At 43.6% G+C, this 24,563-nt stretch overlaps 1 protein-coding gene across 2 annotated transcripts in view; it reads right to left on the bottom strand.

The window, feature by feature from the left end:
• The window catches only part of DNAH10 (dynein axonemal heavy chain 10), a 172,208-nt gene that overhangs the window by 57,416 nt on the left and 90,229 nt on the right, over nucleotides 1–24,563 (bottom strand). For both annotated transcript variants that reach the window (XM_030821624.1, XM_003276237.3), the window contains 12 exons: nucleotides 20,882–21,073; nucleotides 18,822–18,940; nucleotides 16,890–17,048; nucleotides 13,374–13,509; nucleotides 12,026–12,148; nucleotides 10,530–10,664; nucleotides 10,013–10,229; nucleotides 7,621–7,740; nucleotides 6,503–6,648; nucleotides 4,391–4,543; nucleotides 2,770–3,030; nucleotides 342–514 (listed from right to left, as the gene is read on the bottom strand). In XM_030821624.1, coding sequence (XP_030677484.1) covers nucleotides 342–514; nucleotides 2,770–3,030; nucleotides 4,391–4,543; nucleotides 6,503–6,648; nucleotides 7,621–7,740; nucleotides 10,013–10,229; nucleotides 10,530–10,664; nucleotides 12,026–12,148; nucleotides 13,374–13,509; nucleotides 16,890–17,048; nucleotides 18,822–18,940; nucleotides 20,882–21,073 — 1,934 coding nt within the window. The remainder of the gene's footprint in view (nucleotides 1–341; nucleotides 515–2,769; nucleotides 3,031–4,390; nucleotides 4,544–6,502; nucleotides 6,649–7,620; nucleotides 7,741–10,012; nucleotides 10,230–10,529; nucleotides 10,665–12,025; nucleotides 12,149–13,373; nucleotides 13,510–16,889; nucleotides 17,049–18,821; nucleotides 18,941–20,881; nucleotides 21,074–24,563) is intronic.

Genomic DNA, 24,563 nt, shown 5'->3' with positions numbered 1-24,563 from the left:
CCAACTGGCAACAATTGAGTTACGTGAGCAAAAGGCTCCATGCAGGAAAATTCCAACTTCAGAACTGAAAACGAGAAGTCAACAACACAGTCCTGCCCGAGGGGTGTGATAGGCTTGTCCACACTTCTGCTTCTCTTGGTTTTGCCTGTTTCAATTCAAAGGCTTACAAAGCATCAAGCCTTAAGCCAAGCGTTGGTCTCTCTTCTTCAACATAAGCAAAGACATTGGGCAATTAATTCATACGATGATTCATCAAATCCATTGATAAGCCCTCTGTCTTAAAAGGATAAGAAAACCATCATACCTGTGGGGCATATTTTAGTAAGATAAACCAAACTCACCGCTCCGGATTAGTGAGGACAAGACCATTAAAAACCCGTGAGAGATCTCGAAGGTTGAAGATGTAATGGAACTTTGATGGAGTGGGAGGTAGGTCTTGCACAATATTTTTGTAAAGTGCTAGCGTGCAGAATGTCAGCTTGCCACTCACAGCCACAATGCTCTCATGAAACGTCTGAAAAATGCAAAGACATCCCCCAACACACAAATGTCCTTCAGTAGATGAATGAATAAACAAAATGTGGCAGAGCCGTACAATGGAATATTACTGAGCTATAGAAAGGAATGAAGTTGGCTAGGCACAGTGGCTCACGCCTGTAATCCCAGCACTTTGGGAGGCCAAGGTGGGCAGATCACCTGAGGTCAGGAGTTCAAGACCAGCCTGGAGTTCAAGACCAGCCTGACCAACACGGTGAAACCCCATCTCTATTAAAATAAAATATAAACATTAGCTGGGCATGGTGGTGCGCACCTGTAATCCCTGCTACTTGGGAGGCTGAGGCAGGAGAATCACCTGAACCCAGGAGGCGGAGGTTGCAGTGAGCCAAGATCACACCATTGCACTCCAGCCTGGGTGACAGAGGGAGACTCCATCTCAAAACAAAACAAAACAAACCAGGAATGAAGCACTGACAGACACAAGCTCCAGCACGGATGACCCTTGAGAACATGATGAGGAGTGAAGCAAGCCAGGCACAGAAAGCCACGTGCCTTATGACTCTATTTATGTGAAATACCCAACATAGAAAACTCCATGGAGACAAAAGGTAGATTCATGGTTCCTGGGAATGAGAGGTGGGATGGGAGTAGGTGCTAATGTGTGTGGGTTTCCTTCCGGGGTGATGAAAATGTTCTGGGGTTAGACGGTGCTGATGGTTGCACAACGCTGTGAATGGACTAAATGCCACTGAATTGTATACTTTAAAATGGCTATAATAACGAATTTTGTGTTATGGGAATTTTTTTTGAGATGGGGTCTTGCTCTGTTTCCCAGACTGCAGTGCAGTGGCATGATCAGGGCTTACTGCAGCCTTGACCTCTCGAGCTCAAGTGATCCTCCCACCTCAGCCTCCCTTGTAGCTGGGACTACAGGACACCACCATACCTGGCTAATTGTTTCACATTTTTTGTAGAGACAGGGTTTCACCACATTGCCCAGGCTGGTCTCAAACTGCTGGGCTCAAGTGATCCACTCTCCTCAGCCTCCCAAACTGCTGGGATACAGGTGTGAGCCACCATGCTCAGCCATTATGTGAATTTTAATACTTATTTTTTATTTGTTTATTATTTTATTTATTTATTTATTTTAGATTGAGACTCTGTTGCCCATGCTGGAGTGCAGTGGCATGATCTTGGCTCACTAAAGCCTTCACCTCCCAGGTTCAAGCAATTTTCCTGCTTCATCCTCCCAAGTAGCTGGGACTACAGGTGCCTGCCACCACACCTGGCTAATTTTTGTATTTTTAGTGGAGATGGGGTTTTGCCATGTCGACCGGGCTAGTCTTGAACTCCTGACCTCAAGTGATCCACCTGCCTCAACCTCCCAAAGTGCTAGGATTACAGGCATGGGCCACTGCCCCTGGCCTGATTTGTTTGTATTGCTCTAGATTTTCACATTAACTGTCAGGTCAACATAATGTGAAATCAAAGACCCCAACCAGCCTCGGTGGGAGTTTTATTTGACCAGCACAGACCTCACAGTTTTGAAAGCAAATGCCTTCAGGTGGGGCATGAACGGGCCACATGCTCACAGTTCCTACTGATCAGGCCTGGCCACTCCACACCTTTATCTTACCCACCTGGCCCCTGGAGCCTCCGAGTGCGCAGACCCCGCTTTAGCAGGGAGACGCCAGATCAGAAGATGGTTGTTTAAATGAATGGGTTCCATTTGGAGGAGCCAAGTAAACCATAATAATAACAGCAGTAACTAGTAACTAATAAGTAGCTGCTATGCACTAGGCACCCTTTACACACATTTCTCTCCTTTCATCCTCCCAAAACCCAGTGAGGTGGGGACCATCATCATCTCCCCGCTCCAAATGAGAATGAGGTTAGGAGAGTTCAAGAGACCTGCTCCCGAAGCAGAAGGGGACTGACTCCAGGGCCCCAGCCTGCTAGTTGATTCTTCACTGTCACTCAATGTGGCATGAGCACCTCAGAGCCACATCAGGACTCCCACGGGCCCAAGGCACTTTTGCCTCCATGGACCCCTTCCTCCATAAAAACACATTACAATTACATTTTATAATGGCATCGTATAAAGATGATTTTTTTCCTTCTGATTTTGAAAGAAATTAAAACATTTTCATAGGCCCTTAAAAGTATCGAGGGCCCTAACCCTGCTGTGCCTAAATGGGTAAGTCAGCCCTGTGTATGTTTCCCCCCAGCACAAGGTCTTCTGGTTTAGACTTCTAGTTAAAATCAAGTTACCGAGGTATGGCCTTTCAGGATGGAGGAATAAATTAAATGCAGAGACTCCTCTGAAGGAAATGGCACGTTGAAGACGCTGAATAGTGAAATAAATCTTGGGTCAACTTCATTACGGCCTCCTCCAGCCTTTCCCATTGCAGCAATAAACCCAAGGTCTCGAATGCTTTTACAGTTCAGCTCCTTGCCACGGTCATATAAGTAGCCTTTTTCCAACAGCAGCTTCAGCAAGGCAATTGGCTGCTGCGTGCCGTATTCATCCACCTTGATTTTTATAAAAAAGAAAAGAGAATAGCAGTATCGCAAAGCGGGAGCCAGAGAGGCCTTGGCTGACCATCCCAACTCAAGCTCATTTCTCCCGTTACTCTCCAGGGCACCTCGGTTTCCGTTTCATGGGGCTTCTCAAAGGTTGCAACTGTATATATCCATCTGTGATTGTGTTTGTTGAAGTTTGTCTCCCTTACGATACTACAGCTTCATGAGGGCAGGAACTGCATAGGTGTTGACTACACAGCACCAGTCCCATAGGAAGAGCTGAATAAATATATGTTAATTCAATTAATGAATGGATGGATGGATGGACAGATGGACGAATGGACAAATTGATGGATGGGCAGATGGACAGACAGATGGACAGACAAGAATTCAACAATGCAGTCCCACCCAGGGGGTGTGATATGCCTGTCCACACATCGACACTTCTGCTTCTCTTGGTTTCACCTGTTTCAACTCAGGGGCTTACAAAGCATCAAGCTTTAAGACAAGCATTTGTCCCTTTCTTCATTTAACATAAGCAAAGACATTGGGTAATTAATTCATACATTGATAATGACAGACAGATTGGACCATCCATTGAATGGACAGATGGATGGATGGATGGATGGATGGATGGATGGATGGATGGGTAGGTGAATGGACAGGTGAATGAACAGATGGGTAGATGGATAAGTGGACAGGTAGATGGAAAAACAGACAGATGGGCAAACAGAAGAATAGACGGATAGATGAATAAATCTATGAATGAATGGACAGATGGATGGATGGATGGACAGACGGACGGACGGATGGATGGATGGATGGATTCTGGCTTTGCATACAGTCCTTCTGGAAATAGACTTTCCGAAAAAAAATGGTTCTATGACATAATATAAATTTAAATTCTAGTATGCTAAGAAAACTTTGTACTTCTCAGGCTCAGACCCCAGAAACATACTCATAATGCAGCTAAAGTTTCTCTTCCTTGAAAAGTCCAGCGGAATTCTTGGGAAGGGTCTGCCCTGATGCCTCCAGTGTACACGGGGCCAACAACAGTATTATCTAAACAAGAGCTCCTTTGGAAACCACTTCCTCAAATACATGCTGAATTTAGTTCAAAGGCTGCTGGCTGCCTGCTTCCCTCCTCTAAGAAACTAAGGAACATGATCAGTCAGGGAAAGGTCCCTCTGTGTAAGAAGAGCATCCCAGGCACATTCTGCCCCAGGCTGACTCCCCGCAGCCTGTACCCTGCAGACATTGCACAGAGGTAAAGATCAATGTTCTCATACTCACTTCTAACACACACACACCCATGCAAACACAAGCACTGTCTTGACCCATCCCTCCACCTGCTTGAGCGTCTAACTACCCTTGGCATATTCATGTCATCCATGAACACCAGCAGGCGTTTTCCCATGGGCGGGCCGTAAGTATCTTTGGTTCGCTTTTCCACATTTGCTTCTAAATTTCTTTGGATATCCATGGACGTGGTGCGGGAGGAGAAGTTGACCATTAACACAATCTGAAGCAGAAAGAGATGATGTGAAAAGCCAGCCTTTTCTTCAGGGTAGCAGCAGTAAACATTTGCACATAAGCTAGCAACTATTTTGCAAATCCATTGGCCTCTGAACTAACTTTTTAATAACCCAATGTGAGTCTGTGCTTCATTATTTTCTAAATGCTAAACCAACAGTTCCTCTTTCCTTTCAGCAGATTGTATGAGCCAACAGCGAATTGTCACATGTGAGCCTTAGGGACAATGTGGCATAGAAGAGAGTAGACTGAGGGTCTTGTTTCTGCACACTTCTAGCAAGGCGACTTCCAAAAAGTCATTCAACCTGAGCCTCGTTTTTCTCACTTGTAAGATGATCGTAATGGCATCTCTTTGGACTACTTCATAGAGCTACTGCGTAGTATGAGATGCAATATCCAACAGTAGTTTCAATATGACGATATTCAAACATAAATCACTATCATGCTGGCTGTATCTAAATAGGTCAAAGAGAGCATGAACAAGGGGTTCAAGCTTTGGGACTAACTGCCGGCAGGAAGGGTGAGGGAAGCCCCCTGGATGCTCACGCATGTGTCCTCAGGCCCTCCTGCCATGCTTAGGCTGGCGAGAGCTCCTTGATTAGTGGTTCTCACACTTAACTAATTATGCCTCAGCTCCACCTGCAGGGCTTGTGCCACACACCTTGCTGGGCTCCCTTCCCCAGAGTTTCCAATTTGGTAAATCAGGGTGGTTTTTTTGTTTTGTTTTGTTTTGTTTTGTTTTTTTAGGAGACAGGGTCTTGCTCTGTTGCCCAGGCTGGAGTGCAGTGGTGCACAATCATAGCTCACTGCAGCCTTGAATTACCAGCCTCAAGTGATCCTTCTTCCTCAGTCTCTTGAGTAGCTGGGTCTACCAGGCACAAACCACCATTCCTGGCAGTCTGGGGTATTTTTTAACGAGTTTCCAGTGATGCCAAGGCTGCCGGTCTGGGGACCACACTTTGAGAACGAACCTCTGCCTTCCATAACTCTCTCCATGTAGGACGCCCAAAGTGCAGGTGCACACGAGCAGAACGTGTTGAAGCTGAATGTGTGCCTTGCTAAAGCCACTGTGTTCAGGTGTACCTGGCTGGGCTGATGAGCACCAGCTGCAGAGTCCTGGGGGAGGGGTGTTGTGAAGGAGGCTCCCAAATGCGGCTTCCTAGTGCCTGACTCCACAAACCTGCAGCTCCCTCTGGCTGTAAACACTGCCATGCTCCCTGTGCACATCTCCATGTTTATCTCCCCACTGCCTGCAAATCCCTACAGAACAGATCTTGACAGCTTGTTCACTATCACTTGTCCCGTGCACCCTGCGAACTCGGTACATATCCGACCCCCGACACATTGGACACATAGCTGGCTGGAGGAAGGAAAGGAAACACTTGCAAAGTTTCAGAAACCCAAAAATGATGGTGAATAATGTGACAGCCAGCCTCCAAGAGGGCCCCAGATCATCCTCGCCTCCAGGTGTCCATGCCCTGGTGCAGGCCCCTCCCACACTATATCAGGGTGTACAGGGTGGCTTCTATCTCACCCATAGATTAGGGCAGAAGGGAGGGTATGTGATTTCCAAGGCCAGGTCATAAAAGACATCATAGTGTCTGCTTTGCCATCTATCTTAAGCACTCACTCTACCATGCTGAGCACACCAAGCCGTCCACGGAGAGAGCCACATGGTGAGGAACTGAGGCCTCCAGCCTCCAGCCATGTGAAACGTCATCTCAGATGAGGATCCTCCGGCTCTACCCAGGCCTCCAGAGAGCTACAGCCCTGGCCAACAGCTTGACTGCAATCCCACGAGAGCCTGAGCTAGAAGCCCTCAGGGAAGTCACTCCCACATTCTTGACCCACGGAAACTGTGAGATCACAGTGCTTGTGGTATGAAGCTGCTATGCGCTGGAATAATTTGTTACACAGCAATAGATAATTCATATGAATAATGACTTACGTTAGTTTCTTCACTCAGATTTTTGAGGAAATTCTGGGTAGTGGCTGTCTTAGAAGTGCCAGATTCACCAACAAAAATAACAGGTTGCTTAATTTTAACCATTTGTTCCAATATCCAGGTAGTCCGAGTGGTATCCACTGTGTGAACTAAAATAGACATTAAGAACAGGGACATCTCAGCAACTCCAATAGGGTGAGCACTAGGGGCAACGTGGAGTTGTCGTAGAACCCCACAAATCCCATAAAAAACAGTAGCAAAGGCCAAGACGTGACCTCAGAAATATTCACCCATTTAAGTGTATAATTTATGGACTTTGGCACAGTTCTACAGCAGTGCGATCATCACCACAGTTCAGGTTTAGAACACCCAAGCCGTTTTTAAGATGCAATTCTGACTTATGCTCAGGATATTAAAAACTCAGCTTCTCTGTTGCTGACATCACTCAGACCCCTGCGGGATTTAACTTCCTGAGCACCACCTTCCTCTGAAGAAACCGTGAAACCACAGCATCAGGTCTGGCTCCTTCCTGCCCTGGCAGGTTTCAATCCTGATGGGCTCCCGAGGAAACAGGGACGTCTCACTCCATAAGCTCAATGGACCAAAGTCAGACACATGCTTTGTGAAATTATTCAGCCCATATTTTACCTGAATAGCCAGCCCATATTTTATCTGAATAGCCAGAGGGGTGGATTCTAAGTGTGGTTCAGCGTGTAAACTCCCATGGCACACAGCTTTTCAAGCCAGCGCCCTTCATAAAACACTGCCTCGTTCACTGCTGTCTGGTCCCCACCCAGCCAGCTCTGTGGACTGGAGAGAGCCCAGGGAATGGCCAGGGGAGGCGAAACAGCATCTCATCCGCCTGTGGGGATCGGCCTGCTGGGGAAAGAGCTGAGAGGCAGAGCCATGGAAGATGCTCAGAGCCAGCGGCTGACAAAAATACCAAAGGGACCACCCTCCATGCCCAGGAGGGCCCACGGCTCACCCTCTTCAATTCTTCTCTACCAGCTCTCTGTGTGGAACTTAGAGTACCAGAGAAGCCATGGGATTTTCTTCGCCTCCTCCTAGAGCAAGGATCAAACACTCCTAAACCCAGGAACAAGGATTTGACCCTAACTTACCCAGGATGTCGATAAATTTCCTCTCGGGGGCATGAATATACTCTGGAACTAACTTACTCCATGGGACCCATTGATTCCGTTTGTTATCAAAATGAAAGTCATACAAGGTTGGAAGTTGACCTATAGGAAATAATGGTTGATCTCACTTGAATCATCAACACGGAAATACAAAAGTAGTTCTGGCACGTGCTTGAAATGAACTAATGTTGCTTGTACTGCACGGAGGCCATAGTGAGTACTTCAATGCTACTCATCACTGGACAGATACCAAGTACCTTGAACTAATGCTACTCATCACTGGACAGATACCAGGTATTTGGAGCTCATGCTTCTTGTTCACGGGACAGTCACTAATGTCACTTGTGCACTGGTCAGGCACTTTCTGAGTATTTTCAACTAACGCTTCCCATTCACTGGACATACGCTTCCCTGGGAATACAACAGTGAAGCGGAGAGCCCTGGTCCCTACGCTTGCAGTTGTTGGAGGGCCAGGTGGGGGACAGATACAGGCAAGAAGTGGCCATTTCAGTGTGGCGCCGTAAGTGCTGCAGCAGGAGAGGTGCAGGAACAACGGACAACGCGGGAAGGCAGCAACCCAGGCGGGGCAGGGGAGCGATAGAAGCTGCAGGTGCCCGGGTAATCACCAATGCCTCCACCCCGGCCATGCAAGGCTTTACTTGAGCATGTCTGAGGGCTGACGGGATGGTAGAGAGGGGGAGACTGAAGATGAGAGAGAGAGGGGGAGACTGAAGATGAGAGAGAGAGAGGGAGACTCAGATGGAGCGAGGAGCCTGAGAAGGAGGAAGGGGCTGGGTTGGCCTTGGCTGGGGTGGAGTGGGGGTGTCGTCTTCTGCTGTAAAAGGAGAAAGTGGAAGACAGGAGCTGTGGGCTTTTCAGCTGGAAGGAGAGATTGCTATCAGACAGCTTCTGTTGTCCCTGTTGAAGCAGGAAGAAAGATCAGCTGCGGAGAGCGCGGAGCGGGCAGGGTGGAGATTTGGGGAAAAGGCCCAATGCTCCTTTGAGCCGGGAGTGAGCGTGCCAGCTGGGGACTGGGATTTATGGAGACATCTGTCTTGGTGGCTGCATGGTCTTCTCCCTGTCAGCCCCTAGACAGGCAGAGAAGACAGACTTGGGGTTTTCTCGGAAGGATTCAGCAGGACAATCAGGCAAGGCATGCGGGGGTCTCAGGCAAGAGTGGCTGAAGTGAAGGCCACCGGCCAAGGAAGTGAGGATGCAGGGAAGGGGCAAGTATGGGTGCTCGAGGCGACAGCAGACACTGGGGTGACAGAGTGTCCATCCCCATGAGGCCAAACAGGAGTACATGTGGCCCGAGTCTCAGAGGCAGAGTAGGCGGAGAGCAGGATTCGTGACGCAGACATGACAGTGCCAGAGGTCACCGTCGAGGGTGTGCTCAAGGGCCTGGAGGGCTGAAGCTGTGAGCAGGTGTCTGGAAATGGGACGCCTACAGGGCCATTCAGGCCCCCAAGACGAGGGCAAATGAGGGAGACAAGCCAGGGAAGCAGGCCAACATCGTCTCCGAGTGAGGGAATTGCAGATGGCAGCAACGCACAGCCAGCGTGGCCGGCGGAGCAGAAAAGCACTCCCTCGAGGGAGACTTCAGTTCTGGAAAAGCGCACTCAGACCCCCACCGAGTAAAGCAGGGACTTGAAAAACATCTTTGATTCGCTCCATGACTGTCCATTAGAAAGACCGGAGGTCATTTCATTTTAAACTTTAAAAAGACCACCAGGTAAGGAGTATAAAATACAACTTCAAAAGCCATCTATATTCCAAGCCATGCTCAAATAGCAATAACAGATGGACAAAGAAGGGTCCTAGCACTGCATATAGACCTTGGAGAATGCATCTTTTTCATCATGTATGATTCACTGAAGATGCACATTTTTGTGCAAAAACATAAAATGTTAATTGTATGATTTCCTATGAAAGATTTACAAATCCACACTTGATTGTCTACTGTGCAAATACTCAGGAATACAGCAGATAAATGATAGGGTGGAAATGGAGGGAGGTGGTTAAAAATAAAAATTAAAAAGACAGATAGGGAAGCCCACAGGAGAAGAAACTCGAAGCCATGCAGAATGTGAACAGTTTAAAGAGCAAAGTAAGCAAGTGCCTAAGCTGAGGCAAGAGAAGTTGACTCTCATCCAGAAAGACCACCCAGAGGGCCTGGGCTTCTGTCACAGCCGTTGATGCATTTGAACTGCTCCTGGGGGTTCCGCCATGTGCTCTGACCATTGCATGTCTCTCTAAAGAAGCAAAGAATCTGGAAAACTCATACAGACAGAAATATGGAAAAGCTCGTTCGCTTCCTCTAGAAATTTAACCAAAGGCACTGAGAGCAGGGAAACAGGCGACACTCGGTTCCCACCTGGCAGTTCCCCAGGGTTGGCCCAAACTCCTTCTGTGTCAACAGTAGACAAAGAAGCAAGACGTTTGATATATTCATCAAATTTCATCCTTCCATCCTCAAGCAGGGAGGCTCCCAGAGAGCAGTACAGGGCCTCCAGGAAGTAGCACTCCAGCAGGTCGAGGTCTTCTATTTCTCCTTCTAGTAACGCATCCAGCATCTTGGCTAACTGGGTTACCTGGTTCACAGGAAAATATCTGGTTCAGCCCACATAGTCCACCCCCACAGAGTCCATTCCAGTCATAAATCCTGGGATCCCAGGTCCCAGAGTGATGGGAGCATATGACCCGTCATGTTGGTTCAAACAGATGGAACCCAGTATCTCGACTTACACAAAAGGAAGCATGGCGCCTCCTTGGCACTGACCAACAATGCTGCTGTTCACCCTTTCTGGCATCTTCACTCCCCTTAAAAGCCTGCCGTGAGCCTGTCTTTAGGAAAGAATTTCTTTTTGCTAACAGCAGGGATCATTTCTTACCATATTGAGGTCTGTCTGAGGAACTATTGTCTTCAGCTTCTCTGCTTGTCTTCCATCCACTATCCCTTCCACTATCACATCGATGAGATAGGGCACATATTTCTCAAAGAGACTATTCAAATTGTATTGCTCCGCCTATAAAAAAGCAGCATTCCAAAGCATTTCAACGGTTCGTTTATTTAAAAGGAAGTTAGTGGAAAGCTTTTCTTGCCCAAAGAGGGTTAAGCAACACCTTCTGATGAATGATACATCTGGCAGGTGAGGAAACCCTGATAATAGTGCCCTGTATTTGCAGAGAGATTTGTCCTTTGCGATATGCTTTCACCTCATCATGAAGTGTTCCATTTCGCTGCCACAGGGTCTAAAATGCCCTTGGGGAAGAAAAAGGGAAGATAACAGGTCCCATTTGACAGGAAAGAGGCTGATCATCTTAGAGTTCAAGTGACCACAGTCATCCAGAAAAGACTGTAAAGCAGCAAAGGCTCCCTCCCTATCAAGGCACCAATCACCACCAGGGACTGCACGGGTCCTGAGACAGCTGTCTCCCACAGGACATTGCCTCAAATGGTTCTATCATGCTTTCTTTGTTCTTCCTTTGTTCTGCTCTTTTCTGGCATAATTATGTCCTGGTTTCCATTCACCTCCAACCTAGTAGCCCTCCTAGAGACACACCCGGACCACCTGTGTTCCTTTGAGAAGGTGGTCATAGCGTCCTAGGTGTGGTTGAGCCACAACCCGCACATGACTGTCACATCCATCTCTGCACTTTTCACAGAAGTCTTTTGTAAAGACAACACACATTTCTGGCCTGTCATCTGTTTTGTAAATAAAGGTTTATTGGTACACAGCCATGCCCCCATTTGTGTACAAACTTCTGGCTGTTTTCACACCACAACAGCAGAGTTGAGTAGCTGTGAAAGAAATCATATTGCCCACTTTGGGAGGCCGAGGCGGGCGGATCACGAGGTCAGGAGATCGAGACCACAGTGAAAACCCGTCTCTACTAAAAAATACAAAAAAATTAGCCGGGCGTGGTGGCTGGCGCCTGTAGTCCCAGCTACTCGGAGAGGCTGAGGCAGGAGAATGTCGTGAACCTGGGAGGCGGAGCTTGCAGTGAGCCGAGATCGCGCCACTGCACTCCAGCCTGGGCGACAGAGTGAGACTCCGTCTCAAAAAAAAAAAAAAAAAAAAAAAGAAAGAAAGAAATCATATTGCCCACACAAAGCCTCAAATATTTACTATCTACCCCTCTACAGAAAAAGTTTGTCAACCTCTGGTCTAGACCAACCAATCCAATCATTACCTATCCCACTGGCTATAAATTATCTGAAATCAAATAAGTATGTCTGCCATGTTTTCACTTAATTTGTGCTGAGGGATACGGGCAGGTCAAGGACAAGGTCATCGCCTTCAACTACAAACATCCCTCTGGACTATGTTATCCAACCAGCCATCAATACTAATAACTGTAAGTTCATTTTAGAAAAAAATTTCACCTTGTTTGGTATTTGATTAACCCATTTTTTCCAGTATGGTCGATACTTCAAGTTTTTAGGATCCACATAAACCATTCCACATCGAGAGACAGTTGCAGGGGAGGCATACTGTAAATCTCCAACCTGGAGAAATAAAATCAATCATGGCTATAGCTATACACAAGATAAACTAGAGGTTTAAGGACCTTCTCTTATGGAAAGCTTTTACAACTGCATGAAATCCAAATAATACCAAAATGAACACAGCTTTCATGAGGTTTTTAAATGAACACCTGGGATTTTGATGAGAAGATTACACACTTCTGATGTAACATCTTTTTGGTTTTTCTATTATAAAATTAATGTGAAAATTAATAAGTTGTAGAATATCTGACAAAAAGTAGAACAGTATAAAGAAGAAGATAAGTTATCCAAATCCCACCACCCAGAAACAGATGTCGTTTTGGAGTGTTTTCCAGTCCATCTTTTTTCTTTATTATTTTTTTAACATAGTTGAGATCAGGCAGTATAAAACTTCATAAGTACATAGCTAAACCAGATGTATTAACAAACCTAGCTCTCTCTACAAAAAAAAATATATATAATTCAGTCAGCTAATCAGATAATAATATGTACAAATATTCCATGCACTGACAAATTTTACAGTTAGAAATGGGATTAATACTAAGCTAGAGTGAAAGCAAGTCCCAGGGCCACGCCTATGAAACAAGCAGTCCATACCCTAAGCAGGAGATAGAGGGCTTTGGAGAATAGTCTCCAGGAAATAAAGGGGCTCGACAGAATACTTGATATGATAGAAAGTTTTTTAAAAAAAAAAATGAGGCTAAAATAAAGGCAAATAGTGTGCGGGAAAAAAAGGAAGGCAATTACGAACTCCAGACAAAGCAAATGGCTCTAAAAGAAAGTAAATGTAATCACAGTATATTAGTTGGTTCTTCAGTAAATATTTCTATCTTCATTATAATGTAAACATTATCTACTGTTAACCAACTTAGCAATATACTATTCTGACGTTAGTGGTATGAGATGAATTCTCATTTTTGTAGCAGTCAGTCAATAGATAATGTATAAAGTATAAAATGTATAAAGGAAGAATATCATGCTAAGCGTGTTACTTACAGACACAAGGGTAATCATCAGAAGAAACAATTCATAAAAAGTAAAAGTAGTCACCTCTGGGATAAAGAGGGATGAGAGGAGTAAAGAACAAAGGGTTGTACTCATTATAAACCCTTATGCATTGTTTGTTTTTAAATAATCACCTATATTTACTACTACTTTAACAAACATTTACATTTTTAATTACAAGAAAGACCTATGTTCAAATTTACTTTTAATCACTACTTGCCTCAAAGAGCAGGGCACAGTGTGCTTGGAGCCGGATGCGTTCCCCGTTGGCCAATGTCAACAACCTGTTGTCATCCATCACAGAATTCATGTTTTCCACCCATAGAGCATCCACATCACCATCAAATAAAATATACCTGCAGCAACCAAAGAAAGGAGAGCCATGGGTCCTAGACAGCTTCCAATTATGGAACTTGGTATAACCTGCCCATTCATGTTGAACGTCTTTTTCCCAGGGTTTTCTAGCCAGAATCTGAGACACAGCACCCTAGTTGGCCCAGAGGTTTGACTGAATGGTACATAAAAAATTGTTTGAGCCCGTAATCCCAGCACTTTGGGAGGTTGAGCTGGGCAGATCACGAGGTCAGGAGTTAGAGACCAGTCTGGCCAACATAGTGAAACCCCATCTTTACTAAAAATACAAAAAATTAGCCAGGCATAGTGGTGTGTGCCTGTAATCCCAGCTACTCAGGAGGCTGAGGCAGGAGAATCGCATGAACCCAAGAGGCATAGGTTGCAGTGAGCCGAGATAGCACTATTGCACTCCCACCCAGGCAACAGTGCAAGACACTGTCTCAAAAAAAAAAAAAAAAAGGTTTGAGTTAGTTGCCAATATTTAAGAATGAGGGAACTTCACACAAAAATCTGAATTTCTCACTTCTTGGGCAAGCTGGAAGTTCTGAGCACACAGACCTGGATTCCTTCGTGGGAACAATCTGCTGATGCTGAGTAGTGGCTGCCCATGGAGACAGAAAGTGTCATAGTCCCTGCTGCTGCCACAACTCCTACCTCATTCTTCTCTTACATCTGAGGCTGAGTATCAATTGCTATTTATCACTGGTTTTAACCCCTGGTTTCCTGCGGTACAGTCAAGAACAAAGAAAGTATTTTGGATATCCATGTGTAGTGGGTCGAATGGTACCCATCCCCCACCAAAAGATGTGTTCACCCAGAAGCCGTGACTGTGACCTTGTTTGGAGAGAGGCCTTTGCAGATGTAATTAAGGATCTCAAGATGTGATCATTCTGGATTATACAGATGAGTCCTAATAATGACAAATGTCCTTATAAGAGAAAAGCAGGAGGAGGCATGAGATACGCAGAAGGGAAGGCCAAGAAAGAGGCAAAGATTGAAACGACGTGGCCACAAGCCAAGGAACACCTGGAACCACCAGAAGTAGAAGAGGCGAGGATTTGCCCTAGAGCCTTTGGAGGGAGTGCAGTCCTGCTCACACCTCTTTTTAGACTTTTGGCCTCCAGAACTGTGAGATAATAAATCTCTGTTGTTTTAAGCCACCCAGTTATTTGTTATGGCAGCCCTAGGAAACTAACACCACCACGTAATTTGCTCCACTTCGCTCATTTGTGCTACATGCTTGGTCCCTGGGAGCATCTGAGTTCACACGCCCTGGTTTACACACCATGTGTCCTGGCAGCACATCTACTTCCAAGGCCTCAGGTATTCAAGCTTAAGGATGGTTCCATTTTGTGGCTATAATGGGCGACATCTCATGCAGCAAAGCCCATCTCCACAGGATGGACGCTATTCTACTGTGCTGAAATGGTGGTTTGATAGTGCCTCCATTTAACTCACTGATATAAGTAGTTGGATTTTTTTTTTCAGCATTAACATTTTGGTTTATTTCCTTCCTGTATTTTTTTCTTTTTAGCTTTTTATTTTTAAATTATTTCAAACTTACAGAGTTACAAGAATAAAATAGTATGAAGAACTCCCATATGCCTTTCTGTCAGATTCCCCAATTGTTACATTTTTTTTGCCACATTTGCACTCTCTCTTATTCTCTCTCTCTCTGAATCATTTGAGAGTCAATTGCAGATAAAATGCCCCCTTCCCCTCCATACTTAAGCCAGTATTTCCTAAGAATAAGCACCTTCTCTTACACAACCACAGCAGAATTATCAAACTCAGGAAATTTAATATTGATACAATACTATTATCTAATATGTATTCCACATTCAAATTTCACCAGTTGTCCCTATAGAAAGTCTCCATTTATATTCACTATAAAAGGACTCAAAGGCCAGGCGTGGTGGCTCACACCTGTAATCTCAGCACTGTAGTTGGCTGAGGTAGGAGAATTTCTTGGGCCCAGGAGTTCAAGACAAGCCCGGGCAGTACAGGGAGACTGTGTCTCTACAAAAAAAGCAAAAATTAGCTGGGCATGGTGACATGCACCTGCAGTCCCAGCCACCTGGAAGGCTGAGGTGGGAGGATTGCTTGAGCCCAGGAGTTTGAGGCTGCAGTGAGCCGTGATCATGGCATTGCACTTAGCCTGGGCAACAGAGCACGACCCCTCTCAAAAAAAAAAAGAAGAAGAAAGAAGGAGGAGGAGGAGGAGGGGGAGGGGGAGGAGGAGGAGGAGGAGGAGGAGGAGGAGGAGGAGATTCAAGTAACCATCAACAGATGCTCCAAAGCACTGGGTGAATGGGTGAAGGCTGGATGAGAAATGGGATATTTACTTAGTCATAAGATATCTCCCTACAGTTGCATATCAACTGCAAAGAGGAAAATGTCACCTTAACCCAATAATCAAGATTAACATCACCCATAATAGGGCAACCAACACCATGTGCCCGCAATGAGATGCAGAGAAGGACACAGCATCACTCCTGCCGCCTTCCTGTCAAAGAGCCATAGCCTGAATCTAATTATGAAGAAGCAACTGACAAACCCAAACTGAGACCATTCTCTACAACAGTTGGCCTGGAATCCTCCAGAACAAGAAGGTCATAAAAAATAAAGAAATCCTGAGGAACTGCTCAAAATTAAAGAATGACAAAAGCAAGACAACGGAATTCAGTGTGGAATCCTGGGTTCATCCAGAATGAGGGGAAAAGCGCTAAGAAGCTGTTTTAAAAGCCGTGAGTCAGAACTTTGGACTCTTGTTATTTAGGGATTTTATTTATTATTAATGGGATTTGATTAGAACATAAAATCAGAACCATTCCTGAGTTTAGCAAAGAGATATTATAGGACCAACTAAAAGCTTTTTACCTTACACACCCTCAGAGCATTTCTGTACTTGGCCTCACTTGGCCTTCGCCATGGCATGTGGGGATGTCATCAGGGCACCGTCAACCATGTCCTGCACTTTCCATGGCACTTTGCTACCTTTCCTTGACTTACCTTGCCATAGAACATGGTGATCAGGCAGCTTGATGGCGGCTGTGTTTGAGGACTTAAGAGTCACACAGATCAGGGTCAAATCCCTGGCCTTGGGGCACATTTCTGACCTTTTCTAGGCCTCAGTTTCCTCCGTGGTAAGCTGGGAACAATCCTGGTACGTACCACATTGCATCACTAAGAAGACTGAAGTCACACATAAAAAGCACTAAGATTGGACTGTGAACTTCTGAAGCACAGCCTCCAGGACTGGACTCTAAGTCTGTTGAAATCCAAGCATGAAGCTACAATGTATAGTCCTGCCACCGTTTTTAATGTTGAGCTAATTAACATTAACTAACCCAGGATCTTTCCTACCTACAAAGATACTCACTTTCGCTCCTTCTTGTCCGTTGGCTTGTTGATTTCCCTGAAGATGTTTGACAACACCCCATCTGTCCAGTCTCGGGTGGTTGGGTCCAGGATGCCATAGAGTTCTATGACACTCACGGCTTTGGGGTTCAGGATGTACAACTTTGTCATCAGCCCAAGCCTAAATCAAGAGAGGCTTTAGTCATGGTTCAAGCAAACTAAATGCATGAGGAAAACAGTCTGGGTTCGTTCTATGAGGAATTAGATGTTTTGACTTCAATCCAAAATTTAAAATGCAACCCATGCAAACTCTTCACTGGGCTTCCCTTCACCGTCAGTGCCTTCTTCTAAACATAAAGCAACCACGTTTCACCAAAAATGTGGCCACAGCACAAATGAAGTCTGAACTAGAAGCACAGCTTTGCCTCTGGAGGGCACCAAGAAGCTAACTTTCATGTATATTTCATATTTATGCATATTACATATTCATATATATGACATTTAAGTAAATATCTCAGAATTAAGGGCATATAGGAGACCATACTCAAGTCATCCAGGATAATAACAAGGCTTTGAGCTACTAATGTTCAATCCTTCTTATTGGCAGAACAACATCTGCTCTGTTGACTTCATGAATCAAGCAGACAGGGCATTTCTCACCACAGTGCCTGTAAATCCCTGCAGCACTAACTATAGGATTAATTCATCTACAGACAACAAAAGTTCACACACTCCACAGTTCACAACCAACAAATCAGTAAATCATAATAATGTACATGCTATATTACACATACACACATATGTGTGATAGTTGTATAAACTATCTAACAATGAATGAATTAAAGAATGAAATGCAGATGGCTACAGCACAGCCCACTTAGAGTCAGTAAGCCACTGTCGACTGGTTTTCTCCTATGAAACATATGAAGAAATAATGGGAACAAATGACAGATACTTATTCTTTAGATTTTACAGACTGCCTAGAAATGTTTAAGTCACAAAAATTATTGGCTTGATTTAGACTTTTGCTGGGCTATCAGCATCCACAGAGGTCTTTCTGGTATCTATTACTGCTCAGGAGAGAAATGAGGAGTCAGGAATCCACTTTCAGTAGAAGGCTTTCAATTCACTGCAGGCTTTTATGATATACTCTCTCTCTTTCTCTTTTTTTTTTTTTTTTTTTTTTTTAGAGAGAGAAGGTCTCACTCTGTTGCCCAGGCTGGTGTGCAGTGGCACAATCCTAGCCCACTGCAGCCTCAAAATCCTGGGCTCAAGCACTCCTCCTCCTTAGCCTCCTGAGTAGCTGTACTACAGGTGCACGTCACCACACCCAGCTCTTTTTTTTTTTTAAATGTGGAGACAGAGTCTCATTATGTTGCCCAGGCTGTTCTCAAAATCCTGGCCTATACGTTCCTCCCACCCAGGCCTCCCAAGGTGCTGGGATTACAGGCGTGAGCCACCATGCCTGGCTCCTTTATGATCTTCAATGTGGCAGTGTACGATCACTTTTTCCTTCGTGAAGAATTGCCCCTGAAGAGCTAGAGATTATAAGGCACCAGGGAAGGTGACATTCTTTTTCTGGCCACTGTGAAACCACAGCAGTGCTGCATAAGGTGAATCCTGACTTACTTTAAGGAAGCAATTTGGACACCAAGAAACTATGACTTACATTCATTTTCAAAATATCCTTATAAGATAGTTTGTGAAATTCTCATTTCACAAATGAACCTATTCACCATCTGATGCACAAGCGGGTTGCTATTTTGCATTCTAAAATATCTTAACTAAGTCTGCAATAAAGTCAGCAAAAACACGCCGAGTCGAAAGGGGTGTGTATTACAAATTTACCCTCCCAGGAAATCAGAGAGCAAAGTGGGACTTGGTAATACTGCCACCAAACATATACTGTGAGCCCCCGTGGCAGCCAGGCCCTCTCCACGGAGGTCATACTCACTTGGTCTGGGCCTGACACAGGGTGTTAATGACGACGGACTTGCCCCCTCTGGTGGGTCCCACGACCATCGTCGTGTGGCGGGTTAACATGGTCTCGAACATCTGAACCACTTTATCCACCTGTGGGACAAACAACGGCAGCTGGGCTAAAACATTACCTTTTTCTGAAGCAGTTTTATTGAGATACAACACACATGCCATACAATTTACCTTTGAAAGGTACAAGTCAATGGTTTCCAGTATATTCACAGAGTTGTGCAACCATCCCCATGAGCAATTTTAGAACATTTTTATCACCCCTCCCCGCAAAAAACCCTGTACCCATCTCTCCCAATCCCTTTTGCCCCAGCCCCTGGCAACCACTCATCTACTTTCTGTCTCTATGGATTTGTGTATTCTGGGCATTTCATGGAAATGGGATCCTAGAATGTGTGATCTCTCACATCTGGCTTCTTTCGCTTAGCGTGTTTTCAAAGCTCATCCATGTTGTAGCATGCAGGCTGCGTTCCTTTCTACGGACAAAATATATCCCATGGGATGGACAGACCACATTCTGTTTCAGCAGTTGATCCATCAACTGATGGATGTTGGGTTGTTCCCGCTTTTTGGCTATTATGAATAATGCTGCTCCGGACATTCGTGAACAATTCTGAGCGGACGTTCATCCTCACTCTCGGGTAGATCCCCAGTAGTGAAATTGCTGAGTCTTACGGTAACTCTCAGTTTAACCTGTTGAGGAACTGCCAGGCTGTTTTCCAAAGTGGCTGCACCATTTTACATTCTTTCCAGAAAACACATCTTTTTAAACAACCAACTCCAGAGAAAATCAGGGTCAGGAAAGGCACAGAAAGCTCTCATCCACGGCCGGTACCTGGTGCCCACTGCCCAGGCCTGAGGCCTCCGGGGTAGCCGGACGCCCTGAAGCTGCCCGACCCGAGGCAACCCCCCAGGCCTGGAGGCTCTGGGCATTTACACTCTCAGCAAGACTGTGCCAATCAATATGTGTTTGGCTTAATGACAACATATACAACTTACAGGCTTCAGAGGATCCAAATTCTACCCCAGCAATATCTAATTTAATTTTTTTTAAGTGTGACTCAGGAGAAAAAAAAAGGTGAGGTGAGGAAAGAACCTCTGATGGTTGATGCCTCAAAACAAAATATTTGAGTCACCTGATCACATTGTGTGAAAAAAAAACTATATATATATATATATATATATATATATATATATATATATATATAAAATTTAGCCTTAACAAGGAAGAAATTCTGACGCATGCCACAACATGGATAAATGTTGAAAACACTGTTAGTGAAATAAGCCAGACACAAAAGGACAAAAATTATATGATTCCACTTATAGGAGGTACCTAGAGTAGTCAAATTTGTAGAGACAGGAAGTCGAGCAGAGGTTGCAGCGGCTGGAGGGAGGGGAGAAGGTAAGCTGTTAACGGGTGTAGGGTTTTAGTTTTGCAACATGAAAACGTTCTGGAGATGGATATTGCTGATGGTTGGACAGTAATGTGAATGTACTTAGCACCAACAAACTCTACATTTTTTCTTTTTTTTTTTTATTTTTTGAGACGGAGTCTTGCTCTGTCACCAGGCTGGAGTACAGTGGCACGATCTTGGCTCACTGCAACCTCCACCTCCCGTGTTCCAGTAATTCTCTTGCCTCAGCCTCCCAAGAAGCTGAGACTACAGGCAAGCGCCACCACGCCCAGCTAATTTTTGTATTTTTAGTAGAGATGGGGTTTCTCCACGTTGGCCAGGACGATCTCGATCTCTTGACCTCATGATCCGCCCGCCTCAGCCTCCCGAAGTGCTGGGATTACGGGCGTGAGCCACTGTGCCGGGCCTAACAAACTCTACATTTAAAAGTAGGTAAGATGGTAAATATTGTTATGTGTATTTTACTGTGATTTAAAAATGGGGAAAAATGGTTAAGATGGTGAAACTTATGCGTATTTTACTATACATATATTTTTAAAGAACTGCAAAAACAAAAAGCCAATGGAAAGGATGCACAGCTACAGTGAGGTCATTTTCCTGGCTTTACCTGGACGGGTAGGACCGCGTAGCCGTTCTCCTCCAGGACCTGCTCTACCGCATCGCTGAAGTCAGGGTAGCGGACGCGAGGGCAGTCCAGCCCAGGAAACAGATCCGAAATCAAACCAAGGAAAAGAGGAACATCTTCAAACACAAATTTGGGCAAGTTCATGTCTCGCAGCGCCCTCATCAGCACCACGTCCTGCAGGAAATGAAACACATGTTTCCAAGAGATTTCCAAAGGAACCCAGTGCTTTGGACTGTGTTTCCAACCCAGTGGAAACACTCTAATGAAATATAAAATATAATTTTTATATAAACATTTTATACTTTTAAACAATTTTATACACATTTAATTATAATTTTAAATTATATAATTAAGATATATTTTTATATTTTAATTAATTAATTAATAATTTTAATTTATATAATTATATAATTAAAACATATTTATTTTTATTTTTAATTAATAATTTAATTTATATAATTAAAATTTATTTTAATTTTATTATATTATATTATTATAATTTATATAATTAAAATTTATTTTAATTTTATTATATTATATTATTATAATTTATATAATTAAAATATATTTATAAATTTTAATTTGTATAATTAAAATATATTTATAAATTTTAATTTGTATAATTAAAATATATTTATAAATTTTAATTAATAATTTAATTAATTAATAAAATATAATATATACAGAAATTATATAATTTTAATTTATTTTATGTTAATATGTAAATATAAATTATATAAAATAAAGTTTATATGAGATTAAACATAAAATATAAAATATATATATTTCATATATTTCGTATAATATGTACTTCATATTATATAATATACACATATATGGCCTGGTGCAGTGGCTCATGCCTGTAATTCCAGCACTTTGGGAGGCTGAGGGGGTGGATAACCTGAGGAGTCTGAGATCAGCCTGGCCACATGGTGAAATCACATCTCTACTAAAAATACAAAAATTAGCTGGGCGTGGTGGCAGGTGCCTGTAATCCCAGCTACTCGGGAGGCTGAGGCAGGAGAATTGCTTGAACCCAGGAGGTGGAGGTTGCAGCGAGCTGAGATTGCGCCATTGTACTCCAGCCTGGGTGACAAGAGTGAAACTCTGTCCCAAAAAAAAGATATATATATACACACACACACACACACACACACACATACACATACATATATATTTAAATGAAATATAAAATTATATATAAATTATATACATATATTACAATTTTATATAAATAAAATTTTATAAAATTTATATATTTATATCATTTATATAAATTAATAAATTATATTTATATTGTTTATAAATTATATAAATTTATAAATGTATATAAAATGTTACATATATTATGTAGTATAAAATATGTATATTATGTGTAATAAAATATATGAAATTTCATATTTCCTATTTAATAGCGATCATATAAATCATATAAACGTAAATATGCATTTTTCAAAATTTCATATGAAAATAAAAATGTAAAATAAAATATATAAAAGTGAAATATACAATATAAAATTGTATATAAATGTAAAAATTAAATAAAATATAAAATGGGAACACAGGCAGAGGCGTGAGGCGCAATGCTGCGATCCAGCCTAGGGGCCAGGGTGGGCCTGCTCCTGGGAGGCTGAGTGTCCTGGTGGGCCGTGCAAGGAGAAGAAAACAGATCTCGGCCAGAGGGAAGGAGCAGAACCTTCCTCCTCCCCACCTTACAGAGGGGTATGGCCATCTACGCTAAAGCAAAGGTTCCTTATTACAGGAAGAACATTTGCCTTGACCTTTAGGTGGGCATATATATATATATATATATATTTTTTTTTTTTTTTCTTTTTTTGAGACAGGGTCTCGCTCTGTCACCCAGGCTGGAGTGTAATAGTGCCATCCAGGCTCATTGCAGCCTCCACCTCCCAGGTTGAAGCAATCCTCCTACTTCAGCCTCCTAAGTAGCTGGGACTATAGAAGCGTGCCACCACACCCAGCTAAATTTTTTAGTTTTGGGGATTTGTTTGGAAAGAAATGGGGTTTTGCCATGTTGCCTAGGCTAGTCTCAAACTTCTGGCCTCAAGCAGTCCTCCCACCTCAGGCTCCCAAAGTACTAGGATTACAGGCATGAGCCACTGCACCCAGCCTTAGGTGCTTTTATATAAATCTCAAAACAAAATTCTGAACTCAGGATCTGGCAAGCGTCTCTATGTTGTCTCCTAGGGCAGGTAGTCCTGCTTCTTTATTCAGCGTTCACTATCTGGAAATGTGGGTATCTCTTCTCTACCCATTACCTCCAGGATGTGGAATGGAAAAGGCCACTTTTCTTTTTGTTCTGCCTCTCAGACTCAACACAGGAGCCCCAGGGATTGCAGTTCCCCTGCCTTCTCCAGAAGAAAACAGCAGCTGATGGGGGCTTCTGCTATTTGCTTAATTGTAAAGACATCATGTTGTAAGCTGAAGGCTGATGCTTCATTTGAAACAGGTGCTGAGGTGGTGGTATTTGTGAATTCTTTACCTTTTATTCCAAACAAGACTAAATAAATGGCAAGTACAGCTGACTTCATGGGCTTTTTAACATCCTCCAGTTTCCGCCACTGGCATGATAAGCGCAGTTGAGAACTGCAGCAGTACCCAAATATGTGGTTCTAATTTGAAGCAAAAGATGCTAAATCCTCACTCATCCTGTGACATAGATTTAGTGAATAAGAACAAAGGTCCAAGTTTGCAAACTTTTGATGTGATAAAGAAGCCCAAAGACAATACAGCAAAGTTAATTTCCTATGTGAAGAAACCATCGCAGTCTCTGTACAAACACAGTTTTACATATGTAAGTCCACATTGTTGGATGAGAAGAGGGATTTTCCTCCTAGAAAAGGAGGCTGTTTTTTACGTCTTTCTCAGAAGTCCTTGGATATTTGGTATTTGCAATATGTTTTCATTCTTCTAAGGAAGTACCAGATTGTGCAGCAGTTGAGCCTATGAATGCATGCTCGGGTTCAGTGTAAGGCAGTAAAAGAAAACAAGCCATTAGTAAGTGCAGTGATGGGACCATATTCACCTCCCTAGGAGGAGAGACTGCTGCAAACCGCTTCACTCCTCTTTGTAGAGCCTTAGATAGCACTTGAGACTGTTTTCCCTGTTGCTAAGACTGAAAGTGGCATCAGTGGTTTTTCAGTTCAGAAGATATGACCCACTAAATAGTATGATCACCCTTCAACTTTGGACATAGAGGAGCAGGGGAGAAAATGAAAGAAGTTTCCATATAACTCCTTTCTTCTAAGAAAAAGGAAGTAAAAATGACGAATGCAGCTCCATCTGACTTTATAGGGTTTTACATTTTACAGCTTCCTTTCTTGTAAGAGCATAAATAACTCTTCCTTCGACCCCTCCAAAAAAAAAAAAAAAAAAAACAACTCAAATGTGGGAAAACCCCAAAAGAATGAAGCGATTTGTGGCAGCCTCTCCTCCTGTGGACACGAATAGGCTTCTATCACTGCACTCACGGCTGTTTTGTTTTCTTTTACTATCCAAATGTGTGTGTGCGTGTGTGTGTGTGTGGGTAACATCGTGAGTACAGTCACTAGAGAAACAGGTGAGCCTGTTGCCCACAGAACGACTTGACTAAACCTTTTCTTTAAAGTCCATGTAAATAAAACACAATCATTCCCCTCTTTTA

Source organism: Nomascus leucogenys, chromosome 10 (genome assembly GCF_006542625.1).
Source record: "Nomascus leucogenys isolate Asia chromosome 10, Asia_NLE_v1, whole genome shotgun sequence".
In the NCBI taxonomy this organism is placed as follows: domain Eukaryota; kingdom Metazoa; phylum Chordata; class Mammalia; order Primates; family Hylobatidae; genus Nomascus; species Nomascus leucogenys.
Note: the sequence above shows the minus strand (reverse complement) of the source record. Positions and strands in the feature narration are given on the sequence as shown.